Source organism: Schistocerca serialis, chromosome 6 (assembly GCF_023864345.2).
Source record: "Schistocerca serialis cubense isolate TAMUIC-IGC-003099 chromosome 6, iqSchSeri2.2, whole genome shotgun sequence".
In the NCBI taxonomy this organism is placed as follows: domain Eukaryota; kingdom Metazoa; phylum Arthropoda; class Insecta; order Orthoptera; family Acrididae; genus Schistocerca; species Schistocerca serialis.
The window spans coordinates 305,316,540-305,340,847 of NC_064643.1; the positions used below are offsets into that span (position 1 = coordinate 305,316,540).

At 46.2% G+C, this 24,308-nt stretch overlaps 1 protein-coding gene across 2 annotated transcripts in view; it reads right to left on the bottom strand.

The window, feature by feature from the left end:
- The window catches only part of LOC126484106 (cytoplasmic dynein 1 light intermediate chain 2), a 109,421-nt gene extending 88,733 nt beyond the window's left edge, over positions 1-20,688 (bottom strand). For both annotated transcript variants that reach the window (XM_050107484.1, XM_050107485.1), the window contains exons 1-2: positions 20,564-20,688; positions 20,247-20,320 (exon numbers count right to left, since the gene is read on the bottom strand). In XM_050107484.1, coding sequence (XP_049963441.1) covers positions 20,247-20,320; positions 20,564-20,646 — 157 coding nt within the window. In that variant the 5' untranslated portion in view covers positions 20,647-20,688. The remainder of the gene's footprint in view (positions 1-20,246; positions 20,321-20,563) is intronic.
- Between the last annotated feature and the right edge of the window lie 3,620 nt (positions 20,689-24,308).

Genomic DNA, 24,308 nt, shown 5'->3' on the forward strand with positions numbered 1-24,308 from the left:
CCATTTAAACACTTCCTTCCAAGCTGTCGCCGTCCGTCTTTCCCTTTCCGGATACACGTTCTCTCTTTGTACTGTATACATTCCATCGTCCACACCAATGGCACGAGCTGATCTCCTTCATCTCCTTGGTCAGCTTCCACCCCCGTATTTGCTGGTTGGAGACTTCAATGCCCACCACCCGCTTTGGGGATCTCCACATCCTTGTCCACGTGGCTCACTATTGCTAGACGTCTTCCACCAAGCAGATCTAGTTTGCCTCAACACTGGGGTCCCTACATTTTTGTCAGCCTCCACGACAAATTTATCTCATTTGGACCTTGCGGTCGGTACTGTTCCGTTAGCTCGGCGCTTCGAATGGTTCGCCCTTGATGATACACACTCGAGTGACCACTTTCCATGTGTCCTTAGACTGCAGCCTCAACTGCCCTACATGCGCCCACGACGCTGGAAGTTTGCCCAAGCCGATTGGACACTTTTTTCGTCTCTTGCGACATTCGATGACCGTCACTTTCCCAGCGTCGAGGTCACACATATTACCGACGTTATTCTTACAGCTGCGGAACATTCAATACCGCGCACCTCTGAATTGCCCCGGCGCCCCCCAGTTCCTTGGTGGAACGAGGCATGCCGTGATGCAATACGTGAGCGGCGACGTGCTCTCCGCGTTTTCCGCCACCATCCTACTTTGGCCAACTGTATCCGCTATAAGCAGTTCCGAGCGCGATGCCGTCGTGTCATCCGCGATAGCAAGAAGGCAAGCTGGAAATTCTTTATTAGCTCATTTAACACCTTCACTCCCTCCTCGGAAGTTTGGAGTCGGCTTCGACGGTTCTCAGGCGCGCCTAGTTTCTCCCCGGTCTCTGGGCTCACTGTCGCGCATGATACATTAGTGGACCCCGTCGCAATTTCTAGCTCATTGGGTCAGCACTTTGCTGAGATTTCGAGCTCTTCAAATTACCCGCCAGCGTTTCTCCCGAAGAAACGTGCAGCGGAAGTGCGACCTCTTGCTTTCTCCTCTCAAAATCGCGAAAGCTACAATACTGTTTTCTCCTTGCGGGAACTCCTACATGCACTCTCTTCTTCTCGCTCCTCCGCCCCAGGACCAGATGGTATCCATGTCCAAATGTTGCTGCATTTATCAACCCATACTCTGCGTTACCTCCTTCGCCTTTATAATCGAATTTGGACCGACAGTACTTTTCCCAGACGATGGCGGGAAGCTATCGTCGTTCCTGTTCCGAAACCTGGAAAGGACGAACATTTCCCCTCTAGCTATCGCCCCATTTCTCTCACGAGTAGTGTCTGTAAGGTTTTGGAGCGTATGGTGAATTACCGTTTAGCTTGGTGGCTGGAATCCCGCAGTCTTTTAACACCTGCCCAATGCGGATTCCGAAAGCATCGTTCTGCAGTTGACCATCTTGTTGCTCTCTCCACTTATATCATGAACAATTTTCTCCGGAAATGCCAAACAGTAGCAATATTTTTTGATCTGGAGAGAGCATACGATACCTGTTGGAGGACAGGCATCCTCCGCACACTGTTCTCTTGGGGCTTTCGAGGTCGGCTGCCCCTTTTTCTTCATGAATTTATGGCAGAGGGCACATTTAGGGTGCGGGTGAACACTACTCTCTCCCGTACTTTCTCCTAAGAAAACGGGGTACCCCAGGGCTCCGTGCTGAGTGTTGTACTGTTTGCCATTGCCATCAATCCAATTATGGATTGACTCCTTCCTGATGTCTCGGGCTCCCTCTTTGTGGACGATTTTGCGATCTACTACAGCTCTCAACGGACCAGCCTTCTTCAACGACGTCTTCAAGGATGTCTTGATCGCCTCCACTCTTGGAGCATCGAAACCGGCTTCCGTTTTTCTCCCAGTAAGACCGTTTGTGTTAATTTTTGGCGACGTAAGGAGTTTTTTCCACCCTCCTTACATCTAGGTCCTGTCAACCTTCCGTTTTCAAACGTCGCTAAATTCTTGGGTCTTATGTTTGACAGAAAACTGTGCTGGTCATCCCACATTTCCTATCTTTCGGCTCGCTGTTTGTGATCCCTCAACACCCTCCGTGTCCTGAATGGTACCTCCTGGGGAGCGGACCGAGTGGTCCTTCTCCGCCTCTATCGCGCCTTAGTGCGCTCGAAATTGGACTATGGAAGCATAGTCTACTCCTCTGCTCGGCCGTCTATTCTTCGGCGTCTCAACTCTATCCACCACTGTGGATTACGTTTAGTGTCTGGAGCTTTTTACACCAGCCCTGTGGAAAGCCTTTATGCTGAGACTGCTGAACCTCCGCTGTCCAATCGGCAAGCAGTCCTTCTGAGTCGTTATGCTAGCCATCTGTCTTCCATGCCTGCTAATCCAGCCCATGACATTTTTTTCGACGCCTCCTTTGATGCAGGGTATGCAGGCCGCCCCTCCTCCCTACTACCACCAGGAGTCCGCTTCCGTCAACTGCTCCATTCTCTTTCCTTCCGCTTTCCTAAAACCTTCTTGACAACTTGGGGTACAGCATCGCCTTGGTTCCGTCCCCGGATCTGCCTGCTCCGTGACCTTTGTCGATTTCCCAAGGATGGTACCCCTTCACTTGTTTATCGTCGGGCATTTACTGGTCTATGTGCACAAATAACGGATGCCACATTTATTTACACCGACGGCTCGAAAACATCGTTAGGTGTAGGGAGTGCCTATATTGTTGGCGACACCCCAAATCACTTTCGGCTTCCCGACCAGTGTTCGGTGTATACTGCGGAGCTTTACGCTGTTCTCCAGGCTGTCCACTACATCCGCCGCCATCAGCAGATACAATACGTTATCTGCTCAGATTCTCTCAGCTCTCTCCTCAGTCTCCAAGCTCTTTATCCTGTGCACCCTCTGGTCCACCGGATTCAGGACTGTCTGCGCTTGCTCCACCTGGGGGGCATCTCGGTGGCGTTCCTCTGGCTCCCGGGACACGTTGGTATCTGTGGAAATGAGGCGGCCGATATTGCAGCCAAGGCTGCAGTCTCTCTTCCTCGGCCAGCTATTCAATCGCTTCCCTTCGCCGATCTACGGAGCGTTCTATGTCGACGTGTTGTTCATTTATGGCACACGCATTGGTCGACACTTAGCCATAATAAATTGCGGGACATCAAAGCTCTTCCTTGTGCTTGGACCTCTTCCTCCCGAACGAGTCGTCGGGAGGAGGTAATTTTAACTAGACTCCGGATAGGGCACTGTCTTTTTAGCCATCGACATCTTTTAAGCGGCGATCCTCCCCCACTCTGTCCCCACTGCTCTCAGCTGTGGACGGTAAGACACGTTTTAATTGAGTGCCCCTATTTTAATCCGTTACGCTCCCGTCTACAGCTATCGCCTGATATACCGTCGATTTTAGCAGATGACACGCGCTCAGCTGACCGCGTTCGCAAGTTTATTAGTGCCAGTGAAATCACGTCAGTCATTTGAAGCTTTTTTGGGGACAACCAACCCCCTTTGTAGTGGATTTTTAAGCCTTCTTTCTGCTTTTAGTTTCTCCAATTTTATGACTTTCGTTCCCATTGCTGCTGGTTTTCAATTTCGGTTTTTTACTGGTTCCTAAGTCACGGACCGGGCGCTAATGACCATAGAAGTTTTGCGCCCTAAAAAACCCAAACAAAAAAAAAAAAAATTTGCATTGGAGGGCAGTGTGGAGGGTAAAAATCGTAGAGGGCGACCAAGAGATGAATACACTAAGCAGATTCAGAAGGATGTAGGTTGCAGTAGGTACTGGGAGATGAAGAAGCTTGCACAGGATAGAGTAGCATGGAGAGCTGCATCAAACCAGTCTCAGGACTGAAGACCACAACAACAACAACAACAACAACAACAACATGCATATCTAGTGAGAGAAGCGTGAACTATGAAACAAAAATGGTGCATATGCTACTGTCGTCAACTTGTGAAGAGCAGCAAAGTGTAGTTAGATATTTGTGGGCCAAATGGCATAAAAAGAGTGAAATTCACAAGGACATACGTGGCATGTACGAGGGTGGCTGTATGACCATAGCAATGTTTCCAGATGGTGTGCATTCGTCAAAGAGGACTATGTGAACCTTAGTGATTTTGTTGTGACTTGGCAAGACAGCCAAGCCACTATGAGAGGAAGCCGAAAGGCACGCGTTTAAGCTCACGCAGGCTGGCGTGAGGTCTGGAACAGTTAAAGGGATAGAGGCTAGCAAAAAAGGTATGTAGCTTCTGGAATACTTAACTTTAATCCATAATTGGTGAACATCGGTCTGACGGTACATGCATCACAAGATAAATAGCAAATGATAATGGCCCCTTGCTAGGTCGTAGCAAATGACGTAGCTGAAGGCTATGCTAACTATCGTCTCGGCAAATGAGAGCGTAATTTGTCAGTGAACCATCGCCAGCAAAGTCGGCTGTACAACTGGGGCGAGTGCTAGGAAGTCTCTCTAGACCGGCCGTGTGGCGGCGCTCGGTCTGCAATCACTGATAGTGGCGACATGCGGGTCCGACGTATACTAACGGACCGCGGCCGATTTAAAGGCTACCACCTAGCAAGTGTGGTGTCTGGCGGTGACACCACAGATTTGCCACACTCCAGGTGGCTATAGCAGCTGCAAGCCCACAGATCATTGGAGCCATTGTGGCAACAATTTTGAACAGCCAGCATGCACAACTGTGAATCTTGTCTCAGCAGTTCAGTATTTCCGATGGTGCAGTGTAAGATATTGTTCATGACATTTTGAAATTTTGTAAAGTTAATGCTCATTGGGTGCCTAAGAACCTGACAGAAAACCACAAGGGCCAGCAAATGATGACAGGCTTGGCTCACTTAATGCATTACACATTAGAGGGGCATGACTTTCTGAAAGGAATTGTCCTCAGTGATGAGCCAGGGGTATACCAATACATGCCAGTAATGAGCAGGCCTCTATGAATTGGAAGATGCTGGTTCCCCAGTACAAAAAAAAAAAAAGGCAAAGCAGACTCAGTCTGCTTTTGACAGTAGTCTGGACATGCATGGTGTGTTATTAGTGACAAACACAACAACAGTAATGCTTATGGTGTCAAACTTTATCGTGACAATGCTCATCCTCATGTTGCTGCTCCTGTTAGTGAGAAAATGGGCAAATTTGAATGGGAGATGCCCAAGCATCCACCATACATCCAGGCTTTGCACTTCAGACTTTCATCAGTTTGGTCCCAAGAAGAAATTTGTGGCCTACAAATGCTTTGCAACAGATGTTGAAGTAAAATCAGCAGTCTGCATATGGATGTACTCCAACCAAGCAGGCCTCTACAAACAGGGCATATCGAAACTGGTACCATGGTGGGAGAAATATGTTGAGAATATTGATGACTATGTAGAAAAGTAGGTGAAAGATGAAAGTTCATTTGTTATTTTTTTTGTATTGTCACCTATTAAACTTTATTGGCGTTACTTAACAATATTCCCTTTTTTACTCCCTGTTGTCTTATGGAATTACCTCCTGGGGCAGTGCATCAAAAGTAAATAGCATTTGTTAAGCAGAAGCAAGCAGGAAAATTCTTTAATAAAGTAGATAAGTGTACCTCTTTCAGAGGCCTTTTTAAAGGCCTTGGAATTCTCACTCACTTCCCAGTATATACACTGTCGTATCAAAAGTATACAAACGACTCCCCTACGCAGTGAGGAACTGACCGCTGGATATTGTGAGTGCCGGACCTGCCAGTTTAAAAGGAGGGGGAGTATTGTGTTGTCAGTGGAGAAGCACTAACAGCTGGCTAGCTTGGTGAGGAGAACTGAGCGACTTCGAATGTGGACTACTCATTGGATGTCACCCGAGTAATGAGTCCATTAGGGACTTTTCAATCATTCAGGAACTGCCCGCTCGACTGTCTGTGATACAGTTGTGAAGTGGAAACATTATGGATTAACCACAGCTAAATGAAGACCAGGCAGACCTCATGAACTGATGGACAGACACTGTCAAGCATTGTGGCTGTAAAAAAAATAGCATGAAAGCAGCACAAGGAATCGCTCTTGAGTTCGAAAGTACTACCAGCAGTCCACCTAGCACAGTGGGTGAGTGTAAGGAGTTAAAAGGAATTGGATACAGTTGTCTAACAGCTCATACATTTCTGTAGCGAGTGTTAGTGACATTCGAGGTGGTGTACTGGTGTACAGAGTAATGCCCCGCCCCGGGGTCCACAACTCTTTTGTGGATACTCCCTCTTCTTGGGAGTAATGTATTGAGCCTTCATCTGGAGACGGACGTTGATAAACTCCAGGATCCTGTTTCCTTTATTTTTCTCCATCCTCACGCTTTCTTCCTCTATTGGTCTTTCCCTACGTTCACTCTTCTTGCTTTCATGCCCTTACTTCTATCTCTGCCTCATTCTCCTTGCCCTATTCTCCTTGTCTTCTTTTCCGTGTCCTGCGCTTCGGTGTGTGAGACTCTTTCTCCTATCCATCCTCTCTTTCCTCTCTCCTTTCCTCCCTGTGCGTGTCTGAAGGCCGACCCAAGGGTTCACACGCGTAGCCGGTGATGGGGTAACATGTAATTCCTCGCCCTGGGTAGACAAGTAAGGCAGGCACGTACCCCCTGGTAAAGGCCAGGCCCAGGGAGCTAGGGAGGGGTGATTGCCTGAGCTGTTACCTTCCGAACGTGCCAATTGGGCCCTTCGTCCGTTTCTCGGGAGGTGAGACCTGAGGTGTGAACAATCACCTAAGGTGGGAGTGCCCTCTGAGAGGGCCCCCACAAGGAAAACGCTAGCAATCTTGGGGGATTCATCCGCAATGGATTTCTCTTCTTCCCTGTCTTCTGCCTAAAAAAGAAAGCTAGATGAAACTCCTGTTCCGAAAAGTCTACCACCAGCACCGAAGTTTCTTGTTGTCGCAAGATCTGACGGTCACGATTTCTCAACAGTCTACCCTTTTGTCATTCAGAAGGGTGTAGATGTGGTTGCAGGACCTGTGAAATCTTGTACTCGGTTGCGCAACGGTACCTTGCTGTTGGAGACAGGGAGCGCCTTCCAGGCCCAAAAATTACTTCGAACCACTCTCTTACACACATTTCCCGTACGGGTGGAGGCCCACCGCACCTTGAATTCATCACGTGGCATGGTGTATACCAGGTCACTCAACGGACTAACTGATGAGGAGATTCTGTCTTTCCTCTCTGATCAGGGAGTGACGGCCGTCCATCGTGTCATGAAAAGGGTCGACAAGGACCTCATACCGACCCGAACCATATTCCTGACATTCGACACTGTGCAATTGCCTTCACGAATTAAAGCAGGCTATGAGATCATTTCTGTTCGGCCATATGTACCCAGCCCTACAAGGTGTTACCAGTGTCAGCGGTTTAACCATACACGGCAGTCTTTTTCAGCGTTACTTGTGGCAGGGACGCCCATGAGGGTGACTGTCTGCCTCTCAATAGCAGAAAGCCCACTGTGCTTCCAGCAGGTAAATCCAGTACCGTTCTCGCCTCTCCTCGGCCTACCCGGCAGGTAGCTACATAAACATGCATACCCCTGCAGGTCTGGGGTAAGAATAGGCCCGAGGTATTCCTGCCTGTCGTAAGAGGCGACTAAAAGGAGTCCCTCCCCCTCAAGGGGGTAGTTTGTGCCTGCATCCGGAGACGGACAGTTCAACGACTTACATTTGTGGTCATTTTGGTTTTTCGCTTATTCTGGTTTCTTCCTTCCTTTGTTTGTTTCCTTTCTTTGCCCTTCTACCTCTCGCTGTCTTCCTTACTTCTTACCTTGCCTTCTTCTCCTTGCCTTCTTGTCCACCCTATGGTCTCCACCTCGACGTTTGAGACAGTCTGTCCTTTCTCTCCATCTCTCCCCTTTTTTTCATATTCTTCTTTCCTCCCTGTGCGTGCCTGAAGGCCGACACACGCGTTCGCACGCGTAGCCAGTGACGGGGTAAAGCGTAATTCCCCCCTGGGTAGACAAGTAGGGCCCATGCGTACCCCCTGATAAAGGCCATGCCCGGGGAGGGGTGATTGCCCGAGCTGACACCTTCTGACCATGCCGATTGGTCCCTCCGTCCATTTCTCGGGAGGTGTGACCTGAGGTGTAAACAAACACCTAAGGTGGGAGCGCCCTCTGAGAGGGTCCCCACAAGGAAGGAGCGCACCAGCGGAGAAGCTGGCAATCATGGGGAATTCATCCCCAATGGATTTCTCTTCTTCTCTCTAGACTTCTGCCCAAAAACGAAGACTTGACCAGCAACCAGTGACAAAAGTACTACTGCCTGCCCCAAAGTTCCTCGTAGCTTCTAGATCTGAGGACGGAAAGGATTTTTCATCTGTCAACCCTTTCGTTATTCAGAAGGGCGTAGATGCCATAGCCGGACCTGTCAAGTCTTGTACCAGGATGCGTAACGGTACCTTGTTGTTGGAAACTGAGAGCGCCTTTCAGGCGCAAAAACTCCTTCGGTCCACACTCCTGTACACATTCCCTGTCTGGGTGGAGGCTCACCGCACTTTGAATACGTCTTGTGGTGTGGTATCTACTAGCTCACTCACGGATTGACTGACGAGGAGATTCAGTCTTTCCTCGTTGAGCAGGGCGTGATGGCTGTCCATAGGGTCATGAAAAAGGTCGACAATGACCTTGTACCAACCTGGACACTTTTCTTGACCTTGAATAGTGTTTAGCTGCCATTGCACATCAAAGTGGGCTATGAGGTTATTTCTGTTCGCCCCTATGTCCCGACACCTGCGCGCTGCTACCAGTGTCAGCGTTTTAATCACACTCACCAGTCTTGTTCTAATGCCGTTCACTGGCGGAGGAAGCTCCCCCTCCCGACCATCTTAACATGGTGGCCGACAAACCTATTGAAAAAATGGACGATGACACACTGCCTGTTGATAGCAGCAGCAGTGCTTGCTCCAAGCCAGGCCCTCAGCGGCCTTCGAGGTGACCCCTTCTTGCTTCTCCTTTTCTTTTTCTTCTCACGATGGCACTTCTTCATTTGAATATTCGCGGCATTCGCTCCAACCGAGAGGACTTAAAGTTGCTAAGCTTGCACTGTCCACTTGTAGTAGCTCTCCAGGAAATGAAGTTACGCCCATGCGATTGTATTGACTTGGCACACTATACCTCTGTTCGTTTTGACGTACCCCCTGTGGCAGGTATTCTGGCTCATGGAGAGGTTATGTTGCTGGTCCGGGATGATATCTACTATGATCCCATCACATTGCGCACCGGCCTGCAGGCAGTTGCCGTCCGCCTTACTCTCCCCACTTTTACATTTTCCATTTGCACCGTTTACACTCCATCGTCATCTGCCATTACCAGGGCAGACATGATGCAAATTATTGCTCAGCTACCTGCACAATTTTTGTTAACTGGATACTTCAATGCCCACCATCCCCCCTTTGGGGCTCTCCAGAATCCTGCTCGAGAGGCTCCCTGTTAGCAGACCATTTCAACCACCTCAATCTTGTCTGCCTCAATACTTTTCTTTCAGACACAACTCACACCTAATCCCATTTAGACCTCTCTATATGTACTACCCAACTTGCACGTTGGTTTGAGTGGTACGCACTTTCTGATACGTATTCGAGCGACCACTTCCCTTGTGTTATACATCTCCTGCATCATACCCCCTCTCCGTGCTAAACTAGTTTGAACATCTCCAACACAGAGGGGGGGATCTTCTCACCATGTTAAGATGGTCGGGACGGGGAGCTTCCTCCGCCAGTGAACGGCCAGATGTTCGGCTAACAGCACTGCGGCCAGGCGAAACGGATAACGGCCTGCGGCTGCAACCGCTGGGTGGCGCAGGAGAAGAAACGCATCGTGGTGGAGAAGGAGAACTTTGCTTCCTATGAGCCTTCTTGGAAGGTCGTTTAGTGGAAGTACTGGTTGATGGTTGGGAGTTCGAGGTATGTAGGAAGTCTGCAAGGGACGGTTCCTTCTTGAAGGCCCGTGCATCTGACTTCTGGGTCTTAGTCTTTGCAGAAGCTGATGAAGGTGCTTGTGTCTTAGGGGCGACGGGAGGAAGAGGAGACGTTGACCGGGCGATCTTAGCACTGGCCGAACGGACGACCATAGTGCTGAAGGTCAGATCGCATGTCTGCATCGCCACCTCCCTGGTAGTCCGAGGAGAGGAAAGGACAGTACTGTATTTCCCCGCTCGGAGCAGTGTGGGCTTCCTATTAGCAAATAGCTTGCGAGCAACCGAGGTGGACACTTTCTCTTTGACCCGAATTTCCTGTATACAGCGTTCATCATTGTAGATAGGACAGTCGCGAGAGGACGCTGCATGGTCACCCTGACAGTTCACGCAACAAGGAGACTGAGGTAGACAGTCACCCTCATGAGTGTCCCTGCCACAAGTGACACATTTAGCCGCATTAGAACAAGACTGGTGAGTGTGATTAAAACGCTGACACTGGTAGCAGCGCGCAGGTGTCGGGACATAGGGGTGAACAGAAATAACCTCATAGCCCGCTATGATGCGCAACGGCAGCTGAACACTATTCAAGGTCAAGAAAAGTGTCCAGGTTGGTACAAGGTCATTGTCGACCTTTTTCATGACCCTATGGACAGCCATCACGCCCTGCTCAACGAGGAAAGACTGAATCTCCTCGTCAGTCAATCTGTCGAGTGATCTAGTATATACCACACCACGCGACAAATTCAAAGGACGATGAGCCTCCACCCAGACAGGGAACATGTACATGAGTGTGGCCCGAAGCAGTTTTTGTGCCTGAAAGGCACTCACAGTTTCCAACAACAAGGTACCGTTACGCATCCTGGCGCAAGACTTGACAGATCCGGCTATGGCATCTACGCTCTTCTGGATAATGAAAGGGTTGACAGACGAAAAATCCTTTCCGTCCTCAGATCTAGAAACTACGAAGAACTTTGTGGCAGGCGGTAGTACTTTTGTCACTGGTGGCTGGTCAAGTCTCCGTTTTTGGGCAGAAGTCGAGAGAGAAGAAGAGAAATCCATTGCGGAGGAATCCCCCATGATTGCCAGCATCTCCGATGGCTTGCTACTTCCTTGTGGGGACCCTCTGAGAGGGTGCACCCGCCTTAGGTGATTGTTTACACCTCAGGTCACACCTCCCGAGGAACGGACGGAGGGACCAATCAGCATGGTCAGAAGGTGTGAGCTCAGGCAATCACCCCTCCCTGGGCCTGGCCTTTACCAGGGGGTACGCGCGTGCCTTACTTGTCTACCCAGGGTGGGGAATTACGCGTTACCCCGTCACTGGCTACGCGTGCGAACGCGTGGGTCGGCCTTCAGGCACACCCAGGGAGGAAAGAAGAAGAGGGGAAAAAGGGAGAGGGGGAGAGAAAGGACAGACACTCTCAAACGCCAAGGCAGAGACCAGAGGGTGGACAAGGAGGAGTAGGAGGCAAGGAGGAGGAGGTGGGGGAGGTGGGGGAGGTGGGGGAGGTGGGGGAGGTGGGGGAGGTGGGGGAGGTGGGGGAGGTGGGGGAGGTGGGGGAGGTGGGGGAGGTGGGGGAGGTGGGGGAGGTGGGGGAGGTGGGGGAGGTGGGGGAGGTGGGGGAGGTGGGGGAGGTGGGGGAGGAGGCAAGAAGGAGGAGGCAAGAAGGAGGAGGCAAGAAGGAGGAGGCAAGAAGGAGGAGGCAAGAAGGAGGAGGCAAGAAGGAGGAGGCAAGAAGGAGGAGGCAAGAAGGAGGAGGAGGAGGAAAGGAGGAGGAGGAGGAAAGGAGGAAGAGGAGGAGGAGGAGGAGGAGGCAATGAGGAGGAGGAGGAGGAGGAGGCAAGGAGGAGGAGGAGGAGGAGGAGGCAAGGAGGAGGAGGAGGAGGAGGAGGCAAGGAGGAGGAGGAGGAGGAGGAGGCAAGGAGGAGGAGGAGGAGGAGGAGGCAAGGAGGAGGAGGAGGAGGAGGAGGCAAGGAGGAGGAGGAGGAGGAGGCGAGGAGGAGGAGAAGGAGGCGAGGAGGAGGAGAAGGAGGCGAGGAGGAGGAGAAGGAGGCGAGGAGGAGGAGAAGGAGGCGAGGAGGAGGAGAAGGAGGCGAGGAGGAGGAGAAGGAGGCGAGGAGGAGGAGAAGGAGGCAAGGAGGAGGAGAAGGAGGCAAGGAGGAGGAGAAGGAGGCAAGGAGGAGGAGAAGGAGGCAAGAAGGAGGAGAAGTAGGCAAGAAGGAGGAGAAGTAGGCAAGAAGGAGGAGAAGTAGGCAAGAAGGAGGAGAAGTAGGCAAGAAGGAGGAGAAGTAGGCAAGAAGGAGGAGAAGTAGGCAAGAAGGAGGAGAAGTAGGCAAGAAGGAGGAGAAGTAGGCAAGAAGGAGGAGAAGTAGGCAAGAAGGAGGAGAAGTAGGCAAGAAGGAGGAGAAGTAGGCAAGAAGGAGGAGAAGTAGGCAAGAAGGAGGAGAAGTAGGCAAGAAGGAGGAGAAGTAGGCAAGAAGGAGGAGAAGTAGGCAAGAAGGAGGAGAAGTAGGCAAGAAGGAGGAGAAGTAGGCAAGAAGGAGGAGAAGTAGGCAAGAAGGAGGAGAAGTAGGCAAGAAGGAGGAGAAGTAGGCAAGAAGGAGGAGAAGTAGGCAAGAAGGAGGAGAAGTAGGCAAGAAGGAGGAGAAGTAGGCAAGAAGGAGGAGAAGTAGGCAAGAAGGAGGAGAAGTAGGCAAGAAGGAGGAGAAGTAGGCAAGAAGGAGGAGAAGTAGGCAAGGAGGAGGAGAAGTAGGCAAGGAGGAGGAGAAGTAGGCAAGGAGGAGGAGAAGTAGGCAAGGAGGAGGAGAAGTAGGCAAGGAGGAGGAGAAGTAGGCAAGGAGGAGGAGAAGTAGGCAAGGAGGAGGAGAAGTAGGCAAGGAGGAGGAGAAGTAGGCAAGGAGGAGGAGAAGTAGGCAAGGAGGAGAAGAAGGCAAGGAGGAGAAGAAGGCAAGGAGAAGAAGGCAAGGAGAAGAAGGCAAGGAGAAGAAGGCAAGGAGAAGAAGGCAAGGAGAAGAAGGCAAGGAGAAGAAGGCAAGGAGAAGAAGGCAAGGAGAAGAAGGCAAGGAGAAGAAGGCAAGGAGAAGAAGGCAAGGAGAAGAAGGCAAGGAGAAGAAGGCAAGGAGAAGAAGGCAAGGAGAAGGAGGCAAGATAAAAAGCAATGAAGACAGTGAGAGAGAGAAGGACAAAGAAAGGAGCCAAAGGAAGGAAGACACCAGAATACGTGAAAAACCAAAATGACCTCAAATATAAGTCTCCGGACGCAGGCGCAAACTATGTACACCTTGACAACCACAATGCAGGGGTGCCTTGTAACATAAAATAAAATTATCAGTTAATCTAGAACGGGCGATGTGAAAGCAACTAGGAGGGTACATTCTTTCCAGGAGGAAAGGAAGGAGGAGCATCATGCAGTAAGTCTTAGACTGTCACATGTTGCTCCATCTCCAAGTGAACAAAGTCCTTATTTGCACCCGCAAATCGGCACCTGCGATTGTCAAAGCGGATTTGGTGCAAATAATCAATTCTTTAGCCAAATGATCAGCCATTTCATTCTCTGCAAGGGGTGCAGGAAAACAAGAGAAGTAAATGCTAAGGTTAGGTGGATGTCCTGGCAGAGAGCTGACAGGTGCTTTCCAAATGGTAATTCCATCCGAGAGCAGGAGTCAGGGAACAATATCCCTTGAAAGCAAAAAGAACGTAATAAGCTGCATGATGATGGAATTGTTGGATGGTGACTGCATAAATGAGCAACAGCTGGTACTGCTGGAGCTGAAGAGGGAAGATTTCAACTTCAGCAATGTGACTTGTCTATGGGACTAGTCCAGAAGGTGCCAGAGATAAGCACTATGATGATTGACTGGGTCACAGAGCCATAAATTTGGCAACCATTGTCCAGTCAGGACAAAATTAGGATGCCATAAAAACAGGAGGGTAGCACGATCTACACCCTGAAAAAGTGTGGACAAGGAAGCAGAGAGCATTAAGCATCCACAGGCATCTAGCCTTTACTTATGAATATGGGGCAGCAAAGTAAGCAAAAGAGGAGGTCAAAAACATTGGAATGTGACAACATCCAAGTGCTACGTGCCCAAGTAGAGTTCTGAGTCAGTATGGAGTGTGACAAGATGACAAATGCATGACCACATTGTGGCAGGAGAGAACTGGAAACCACGGGAGATGGTCCAAACAATGTCCCTTCGGACTGCCACTTGTAACTGGCATTTGGTCAAGGCTTCTGAGTGAGAACTGTATCATATGTAAAGAACATCAATATACAGCAGTGAGCAGCCGCCCCACGAAGGTCATTAGTCCATTGATGGCGATGAGGGAGTGTGTGTCACTCAGCAAGGAGAGCTCTGTGGTACACTGTTCTCTTGGACCCATGGGGAGCTGAATGAAGTACCAACTCTAACCTGGAAAACTGGAAGGATGAAAACTGCTGAATAAAAGTCAGTAGAGAGCATTGAAACCATCAGTACTGGAGGATCAGTAAAATGTGATAGTGCCTAGCAGTGTTATACTCCTTATGTAGGTCAAAAAAGACTGCAATGAGTGTTGGTACTTAGAAAAAACCTGTTGGATTGCAGTTTCCAACCTAACCACACAGTCAATTATGGTTTGTTGCTCCCAAAAACCACACAGACAGAGCGACACAAGACCCCAATATTTGAGAGCCCAGCATAATCTGCAGGCAACTATCCCTTCAAGCAGTTCACAGAACACACTGGTGAAGCTGATCGGTTGATGGCTGCCAGCATAGATTGCATTTTGGCATGACTTAAGGATTGGAGGATGATACTACTGCAAAGGGAAGGCTATCTATTCCAGTTCACTGATCTTTCAACACCTTTGCCATCTCTCAGAATTACAATGCCATCGGCAAACAAAGTTTTATATTTTTGCTTCTCTCTGAATTTTAATTCCTTCTCCAAATTTTCCTTTGTTTCCTTTACTGGTTGCTCAGTGTACAGTTTGAATATCATGAGGGGATACTACAAATCTTGTCTCACTCCCTTCTAACCTATTGCTCCCTTTCATGTCCTTTGCCTCTTGTAACAGCAATTCGGTTCTGAGAAGTTTTAGATAACCTTTCATTACTTTTATTTTATCCCTGCTACATTCAGAATTTTAAAGGGTATATTCTAGTCAACACCACCAAAAGCTTTCTCTTAGTCTGGAAATGCTTTATATACCCAATTTTATCTTTCTTCCACCTACCTTCTAAGATAAGTCATAAGGTCAATATTGATCTTAAGTTTACCTACATTTCTCTGGAACCCAAACTGACTTTACTCCAGGTAATCTATACAACTTTTGCCACTGTTCTGTATATAAAGAACATTGCAACAATTACTTACACTTATGATTCAGTAATATTTACATGCCCACCATGGAATTGTGATTATTACATTGTTCTTAAATTCTAAGAGTATTTCACCAGTCTAGTATATCTCACATTAGGTGGAATAATTTACTCATGGCTGGCTCTCCCAACAATCTCAATAAATCTAAGTGAATTTCGTTTATTACAAGGATCTTTACTTTGGATCTTTCAAATTCTCTTGCCACCTGAGCTCTTAATATACATCCTTTGGCCTAGCAGGGTTGAACTCGTGAAAACCAGACACAGAGACTCAAGTTTCAGAGAGATGGATCCGGCCATCTCGTACACCTAGGTTTAGTCACCCAGTAATAAGGCACTGTTTAATCAGGTACCCATGAACAAGAGTCTACTACTACATTCAACGCTACACAAGGTAAGAACCTGGGGAGATGGGCTTGGCATTAGGTAGGTCTAGCTAACAGCAACCTCTAGCTGACATTAACTGTAAAGATAGTTTGGCTGTGGCACCTCCACAATGATCACTATGGGTACTATTTAGTGATATTATTGTTTGATAAACAGATCCCTCTTCAGATCATCCAGCCCTTCTTAAAAGGATAATTTTTCTGAGCCCTTGCTTTAGGGTGTGGGGGCAAGGTAGTGGACAGAAGAGTTGAGACTAGCTGGATATATTTTGATGCAGCCTAAGGTTGAGACAGCTGTTGGAGATGGGTATACCTATCTCTAGGATAGAATGTGGCACTCTTTAAATTGATACAATAATGTTAAAGAGTGAACAAATGCACCAGAAATAGTAAACGAAAAAATTTGAGGCACATATAAACACTAAACAGAATACAGTATTTTCACTAGCTTTAGAGCTTGCTCTCTTTCTATTCCAAAAGTACACACGTTCACATACAATCAAACACCCAAATGCTGGCCGAGGCAAGACTGACCATCAATCATCAATACCAGTTGCCTGGGCAGATAGAGGAAAGGGGTGGAGGGGTAGGGAAGGATGCATGAGGCAAGGAGGGAGGAACAGGAAGGAGAGAGCAAGGTCTTGACAGATGAATCAGTGGCTGCACAACAAGAAAAAAAGAAGTTCAGAGAGTAGAGCATATAAGAGACAGACTACTGCAGATGGAAAGGAAGGGATGGGAGGAAAGGAGAGAGAGAGAGGAAAGAAGTAAGGATAGGAAGAGACAAAGGGAGTGGGGTGAAAACTGGGGTAAGACGAGTGGAAAGAGAGAGAGAGAGAGAGAGAGATGCCCACATGGGGAGGTTAGGGAGGAAGACTGGGAGGGGAAGCAGACACAATCTGGATGAAGGAGGGTGGGGACAGAATACAACAGGAAAAATTAACAGGAAGTGGAAAACCTCCTATCAGAGGGTTTGGCCAGAAGACTTGTTGTGAGAGCACAGGTTATGCTAGGGGCAGAATTCCTGACTGTGCTTTTCAGAGAAACTAGTGCTGGAAGGGAGTATCCAAAGCCCTGGAGAAAGGGCTCTTCAAGGCTAGGGTGATAGTGTGTGATCAGAGAAACAATGGTAGTGGCTGATTAACTGATTTACTGGCATCAGGAGGAGGAGATGGCAAAAGAAGTCTGTCTGTGGATGAGCTGGATACGCTACTGTCTCCCAATAAAGGTTTTGGTAAGGTTATAGAGTATATTTTGACAGTGCCTGCTTTCCACTGCTGATAAGGCATCCATGGGTGGTGAGGCTGTAATGAATAGAATTTTTGACATGGTAACCTTTCAGGAATTCCTACCTTCTAACCTGGCTTCACTTACTTTCCCTAAATCCCTCTCCACTGGGTCCTACATCAGTCCTATGGAACACAGATCTATCCACAACCCAAAAACCAACCCCAACTTTACTGTTCCCACAGATAAAAGCTCAATCACAATGGCTACAAGCTGTAGTGACAATGTGGCTGAGAGTCTCCATGAACTTTCCAACACATCTGCATAAAAACCTTACAGCCAGTCATGCCATCTCAGAAGCCAACAGGACCTCCAGCAGCTCAAGGCCTCAGGTCCATTCCAAAACAGAGATCTGAATCCATTTCTTTCATCCCACTAACAATTCCCCCCATGCAATCCTACCTTTTACCTACTCCCCAGGCCCAACCCCATAGGTCTACCTACCAGTCACCCTATTGCAGCTGGACACAATGCTCTCACAGAATGAAACTCTGCCTTTGTTGACCAATATATCTTAACTACTGCCCGTAATCTCCCACCCTGCATTCAAGACAACACGAACTTCCTTCAATGCCTTTCCACAGTTCCTGTCCCATTACTTCCACATTCCTTGTTGTCCACTGTGGATCTGATGTCCTTATATGCTAACATGGCTATGAGATAATAGCTTTCCCAGTGTCCTACTACCAAGTCCACCACCTCTTTCCTACTACTCCTAGCCAACCAATCCTGATTCAATTATTTCACTTTCAAATGTCAAATCAATAAACAAATACTTGTGCGGCATCATCCTATGCCAATTTAGTTATGGGCCATCAGGAGGAATCCTACCTATCTAGTCAACACCTAAACAACCCTTGTCTGGTTCAGATTCATTGATGAAATTTTCAGCGCATGGCAGGACCAACCTTTGCTCTTTCCTCCATAACCTCAATATCTAATCTCAAAATCACTTCACAGCAAGAGCTGTAGAAATACACTGATAACCTGACAAGAGCCTTTACTGGGAAACACTATCCTACCCAGCTCATTCAAACAGGTCTCCGATACAATCTCCTCCTCTGACAACAGTAAAGCAGCCATCAAACAGCACTAATTTAATCACACACTAGCACACTAGCCTTGAAAAGCTCAACCATATCCTTCACTTAGGCTTTGATTATGTCTTATGCTGTGAGGTAAGAGAGATCCTACCGAAAGTCCCCCACATAACCCAAAGTACTGTTCTGCCATTTATCCAACATATAGAATATCCTTGTTCATCCCTATTCCAATCCTGCTCCCAATTCTGCACTCCATGGATCATTCTATTATGATTGATCCAGGTCCAAGACGTTTCTCGTACGCCCCCTGACCAACACCAAATGCAGTATAGTCACATGCATTTTGTACCCTATAAAATGCAGGGTCACATGTGAAAGCAGCCATGTGACACATAAGCTATGCTGCAATTACTGTGCAGCGCTATGTGGGCGTGACACGTAACTATCTATTCTCATGAATGGTCACCACCAAACTGTGGCAAAATGCAAGCCTGACTATTTGCTGAACATGTTGCTTACCAAACACAAATGGCTTCAACAGCTGCTTTTGGATACTCCATTTAAGCAAAGTCTCTCTCAACTCAGCAGGTTGGAATTGTTGCTCCAGCATGTCTTGCACTCTTGCAATCCTCCTAGCCTAAACCTCAACTGATCTGTTTGCCGTTTCTTCACCTTACCTTTTCCCTTCTCTAATCTGTCCCTATACCTCCTTCCACATTCAGATTGTGAACTGTGTTCTCCTATCCCTATTTCTCCTCCTATCCCTTCCTCTCTTCCCTCCCTATCTCCATCTTTCTCTCCAATCCTCCCATCTCTTTCCACCCTCCCCCTTCCCCACAATCTACATGCTCTGCCCTGTGAACTCTCCTCATCTTGTTGTGCAGCCGCTGATTCGTCTATTGAAAGACCTGCTTCACACCATCCCATTACCACCTCCCCCTCACATATCCTTTTCTACCCCATCTCCACCTCCACCTAACCAGGCAATTGCTATCAATAATCAACAGTCACTCTCACTGTGGCCACCAGTATGAGCATTTGGGTGAATGTGTATGTGTGAACTTTTGCTAAAGAAGGAGCGACAGCTCAAAGGATAGTGTAAATATTGTATTCTGTCAAGTATTTCTGTGCATCACAGATCGGTCAGCTACAGGCAAGTTTTTGCCTTTCCTTTATTTTACATATTATTCCATCCATTAATTTCCATTGTTGTTGTAAATTATAACACTGTTTGCTACCCATTTCACAATTAAATTTTCTTAACGTTTTGATTATAAACATAAGAAACAATCATTCCTATGATGTATAACTTATTTCTGACTACTGACTAACTCATGAATAGGCCTATGTTATGTAAGGTTATGATCATTAACAATAACTGAACAGCATAGTCACACACAAAATACCCTAAAAGTTTAATAGGATACCATACAACTTTGTTATTTTAATATGGTGTGTGTGTGTGTGTGTGTGTGTGTGTGTGTGTGTGTGTGTGTGTGTGTGTGTGTCAAGTCCCTTTGACAAATTACAAATATATTTAGCGCTATTACTTATGTACACCTCCTAAGCAGTTCTGCAGTTTTTATCTCCGATAATCTAAAAGTTTGATCCATTCAAAAAACGTGATAGAACCTCATAATACAAACAAAGAAACACACTAAGTACACAAAAGTGCTGGAAGTAGTCATGCTGAAAGCTATGGTTAGATAAGAACTTCAGCTAATAGATTATTTACCTGAACTTGAGCTGATAGTTAATACCTGCAACAACACTACTGCAGGAAATATTATAGTGATACTACCTGTTAACTTCTGGCAATATAAATCCCCCTACTTTATACAATGTATATTTCAAAATATAAAGATTTATGGATAACTGTTCAAATCCAAGTTTCCCTGTTCTGGCATAATGCCCTCAAACTCCAAGATCATGTCACATGAATCAATCAAGACCTCCCATCAAATACTGTCATCTACAACGAAATGTGATTGCATCAATACACACACATCATAATTTAACAACGCAATTCAGAGCTGCACAACCATGTCACTGACAACAATGTTTACTTCTTTCAAACATTATCTACAGTAGGAAGTTACAGTACACGAGTCTCATCCCTAATGTGAATATCCGTAAATCCAACATGTCAAACATGTAGGTGTCTTATTGGGCTCTGTAGTTCTTGACAGTGGTTCACAATGCTTCACTATGTAACTAACAAACGTGTTCAAGGTATATGCCAAACACAGTATATAAACCAAGCCAAAACGTTGCCATGAAACTTACCAAGTACCAAAACTGATTTACAGGAGGGGAGTTTGGTGTTTCCTCTCGTTTGAACTTCGGCTAGTATCGCAGACCTACAAGCACAGTAACATACACTTAGAACAAACATTCCTTTTCAAGTATCATCAAATAAATACATGTATAAACCGTCTGCGTGCTGCTGGGAAGAAATTTGGAATTGATTTGTGTATGTTATACTAATCAACAAGGTTAATTGTCAGCTTGAAGCAGAACAACACCACGCGATACACACAACAACAGTTTATGCGAAAACCTGAAGCGTAGGAATGTACAAATACTTAATGAAACCTATATACCATAAGTTCTCTTCACTGTCAGTTTCTTCCTTCTTTTTGACGATAAACCCATTCACTTCAACACTCTCACCAATCGGCGCCATGATTGACAGCAAAGATACTTTGACAGTACACTGGCAGCGACGACACTTCTCCCACTCCCTGTTACGTGACCAGCAACAAAAGCGGAGCTGAGTCACATGCTACAAAAGGTGAGAATAACTGCCGATCTGCAGTTTCTGCCTGAGTACTGGAACTGAATGTACGAAATTTGGATCACTGATTAAATAAATCTGTGTCAGAACGAAATCTAGAAAGAAAAATTGGACAAAAATGGGAAACGGTAACGTGAATTCGTGGCCTACGTAATTATGACAAAAAAGCTAATGATGTCATCAGCAATTACTGTCTTGGGAGACCAAATATCAAAAAACAGAAATGGAAACATCGCAGGATGATAAAATGTACTATTTTCAAATGTTGATGTTGATCCTCTAAACAAAGAAAGTAGCTGGCTGAGAGCTGAACTTCGTAAAATGTCATTATCAATAATTTTTTGTGCAAAGGTCGTTTTACAATACGGACACGACAAGATTTTTCTTGTAACCCTAAAAACGTTTTAATAGAAAAAAGAATTCTATAGTATGGCAGAATACATGAGTAAACAGTGAGCTAAAGATTTTTTTCCCCTTGTTAATGATAAATTTTATAAAGCATATCAAGAGAAAGCGGACTTACATCACACCTGAACAATCAAAGGTAATTCCGTCACCAAATTTAATTTTTAAACCCTCCTATTGGAAATCATTATGTAATAGGTAACATTAAGTGTTGTAAGACGCTATGTATTGCAAATCATTGTGAATAATATATTATTGTAAATATACTGTGTAAGCTACTATATTGTATTGTATTTTTATTGGTCCTTGAGACAGAAAGTACATCATGTTCTTAGACGAATCAGACTGGGTGGTATGTTGGTTAATGATAGGGACTGCTGTAACGATAACATTTAAGAAGTACTGTTATAGCATCACATAATGCAAATAAAGGTCGATTCACACTTGATTGAATGGGAGGAGATGGTGCGAAATGTCAAAACATTCCATAACGCATTTCAAATGGCAGTATTCACACAGGGTGTCAATGTACACAAGGGAACTGGACATGTTTTTACAAATAGAGATGAACTGATGTAAAAGCTCCATTAATTTATCTCCTCCATGAGGCCACACTATGGACATATCGTCCACGTACCTGCAAAATACTTTTGGTTTAAGGACTGCTAGCTCAAGTGCTCCCTCCTCAAAGTCTTCCATTGAAAGGTTGGCTAGGGCTACCAGGGGAGAGTGGTAGCTATCTATGGTGACACCATCAGTCTGCTCAAAATATTCATGATCGAACATAAAATAGGTTGAGGGAAGAGCATGCCATAATAAAGCGATGATGTTCACCTGAAACATTACCTATTAAAAAAGAGATACTATATCAGAGCTGACTAAACTGTCCAAACCATTTAGATGGAGATCCCCCAGTCTGTTAATAAAATCGGTCGAGTTTCGCATATGATGTAACCATTTGCCCACCAGTGGGCTCAGCAAAGAAGCGAGGTGTTTGCAAAAATCGTGTTTGGGGGCACCTCTCTTGGCCTTAAAGGTTCATGAACTTTAGGAAGGCCATGGTGTTGTTACAACAGTCTTCCCCTCGGGGTATAACTGCTCGACTTTTCACTGTCAACTTCATGGACAAAAATTAACACCACATTCAATATGTTTAATGAGTAGCGTTAAAGAAGCTGTACGGCGCCTTCTTTTGGGTGCTGCAGGAGAAATAGCAGGGAAACCTGCCGTGCTCCCTTAAAAGCTCATCCACAATGCAGTAACTTAACCTCCATCACTACGAAATCTTCGAAAAGATCGTGACACAGTAATAGTGAAGGCTGCTAAAGGTAATTCAACAGTATTATTACATCCTATCATTACCTCCACGTGCGTATGGTGGTGGTGGTTAGTGTTTAACGTCCCGTCGACAACGAGGTCATTAGAGACGGAGCGCAAGCTCGGGTTAGGGAAGGATTGGGAAGGAAATCGGCCGCGCCCTTTCAAAGGAACCATCCCAGAATTTGCCTGAAACGATTTAGTGAAATCACGGAAAACCTAATGCAGGTTGGTTGGAGACGGGATTGAACCGTCGTCCTCCCGAATGCGAGTCCAGTGTGCTAACCACTGCGCCACCTCGCTCGGTCACGTTTGTATGTTGAGAAAATGTTTGGTCTACTAAGCGATTATACATATAGGAAGATTGACTATGTTTCTACAGGATGTGGGCAACGGAAGTCTTCTGCACGCTCTAATTTTTCCTCAGTAACTCTAGGGACCATCAAGCCATTAAGAATACATGGTTACATACCACCAAGACTGCATGGCCTTCCTAATCTTCATAAACAAGATCGACCTTTATGACCAACAGTAAGCAATATTGGTGCCCCCACATACGTTTTAGCCAAACATGTTGTATCTTTGCTCAGACTACTGGTGTGCAAATGCTCACATCGCATACAAAATGTGGCTGATTTTGTCAACAGACTGGGGCTTCTCCATTTAAATAGTTTGGATAGTTTAGTCAGCTTTGATGTAATATCTGTATCTAGAGAGGTCCCTGTTGCAGTTTGTTTGTCACTAATTTGTAAAACGTTTCAGGTGGACATCGCTGCTTTGTTTCAGCACACTCTTCCCTCAACCTATTTTTTGTTTAACCATAAATATTTTGAGCAGACTTTGGCTCCCTGGTACCAGCTTTTCTAATGAAGACTGAGGAAGGAACACCAGAATCAGCAACCCTTAAGCCAAATGCATTTTAAAGGTGCATGAAGAAGATATTTATCTTCTTCATGAGGCCACACTATAAATATATCGTCCACATACCTTTAAAATACATTTGGCTTAAGGGTTGCTGATTCAGGTGGAGCTCTTAGAATCAGTACAAGGTGAGGTGAATTGGTTGGCGCAGCTGAATGCTAGCAAGCAGCCCCAGAACTCAGAGCAAGCTGTGGTCAGGTTCATCTTGAATAATAACTTCTTGGCTGCTATTGTAAGTAATTTATTTTGCAAGCAGTTTCGTTACACCAAAGTCACATCATAAGGGTAGATTTGTTAAATTATAAAAAGCGTTCACTGCCAGTGTGGTGCATTACAGTTAGAATCAACAGTCAGAAATAGAGCAAATTACTTACATGTTAAATCATGATATTAAGCTTGTGACCTACATGGGACGGCCTTGTACATGAATAAATGAAGCAATTAGTGATTCATCAGGAAAGCAGAGAGCAGAAATCCAGGTGGCTTGAGTATATTCATAAACAAAAAGTATTAGAGTCTGTCCTGAATGACAAATTAAACGTAATAGAACAACTGCAGTTGACAAAAACATTGAGCAGAAATTAATACAATTTGTCATATGTTAATTAAGCGCCCAATGAAAATAATACTGGCAAAAATAACATATCAATTATTATTTGAGGCATGTAGAGAACACTTTTTCTAATTTAACAGATCTAACATGATAATGTGGCTTCCAGTCTATGACACAGATCAGTAAATAAATTAATTACAAGAGCAGACAAGTGGTTATTACTCAGGATTTCTACTTATGACTGTAGTTGTCCCTCATACAAGATAGTGTATTCATTATGGTTGTTCCAGTGATGGTACGCATAAGATGGAACGTTGTACCTGCTCTGTCATAGGTCATGCCATTGACTAATATT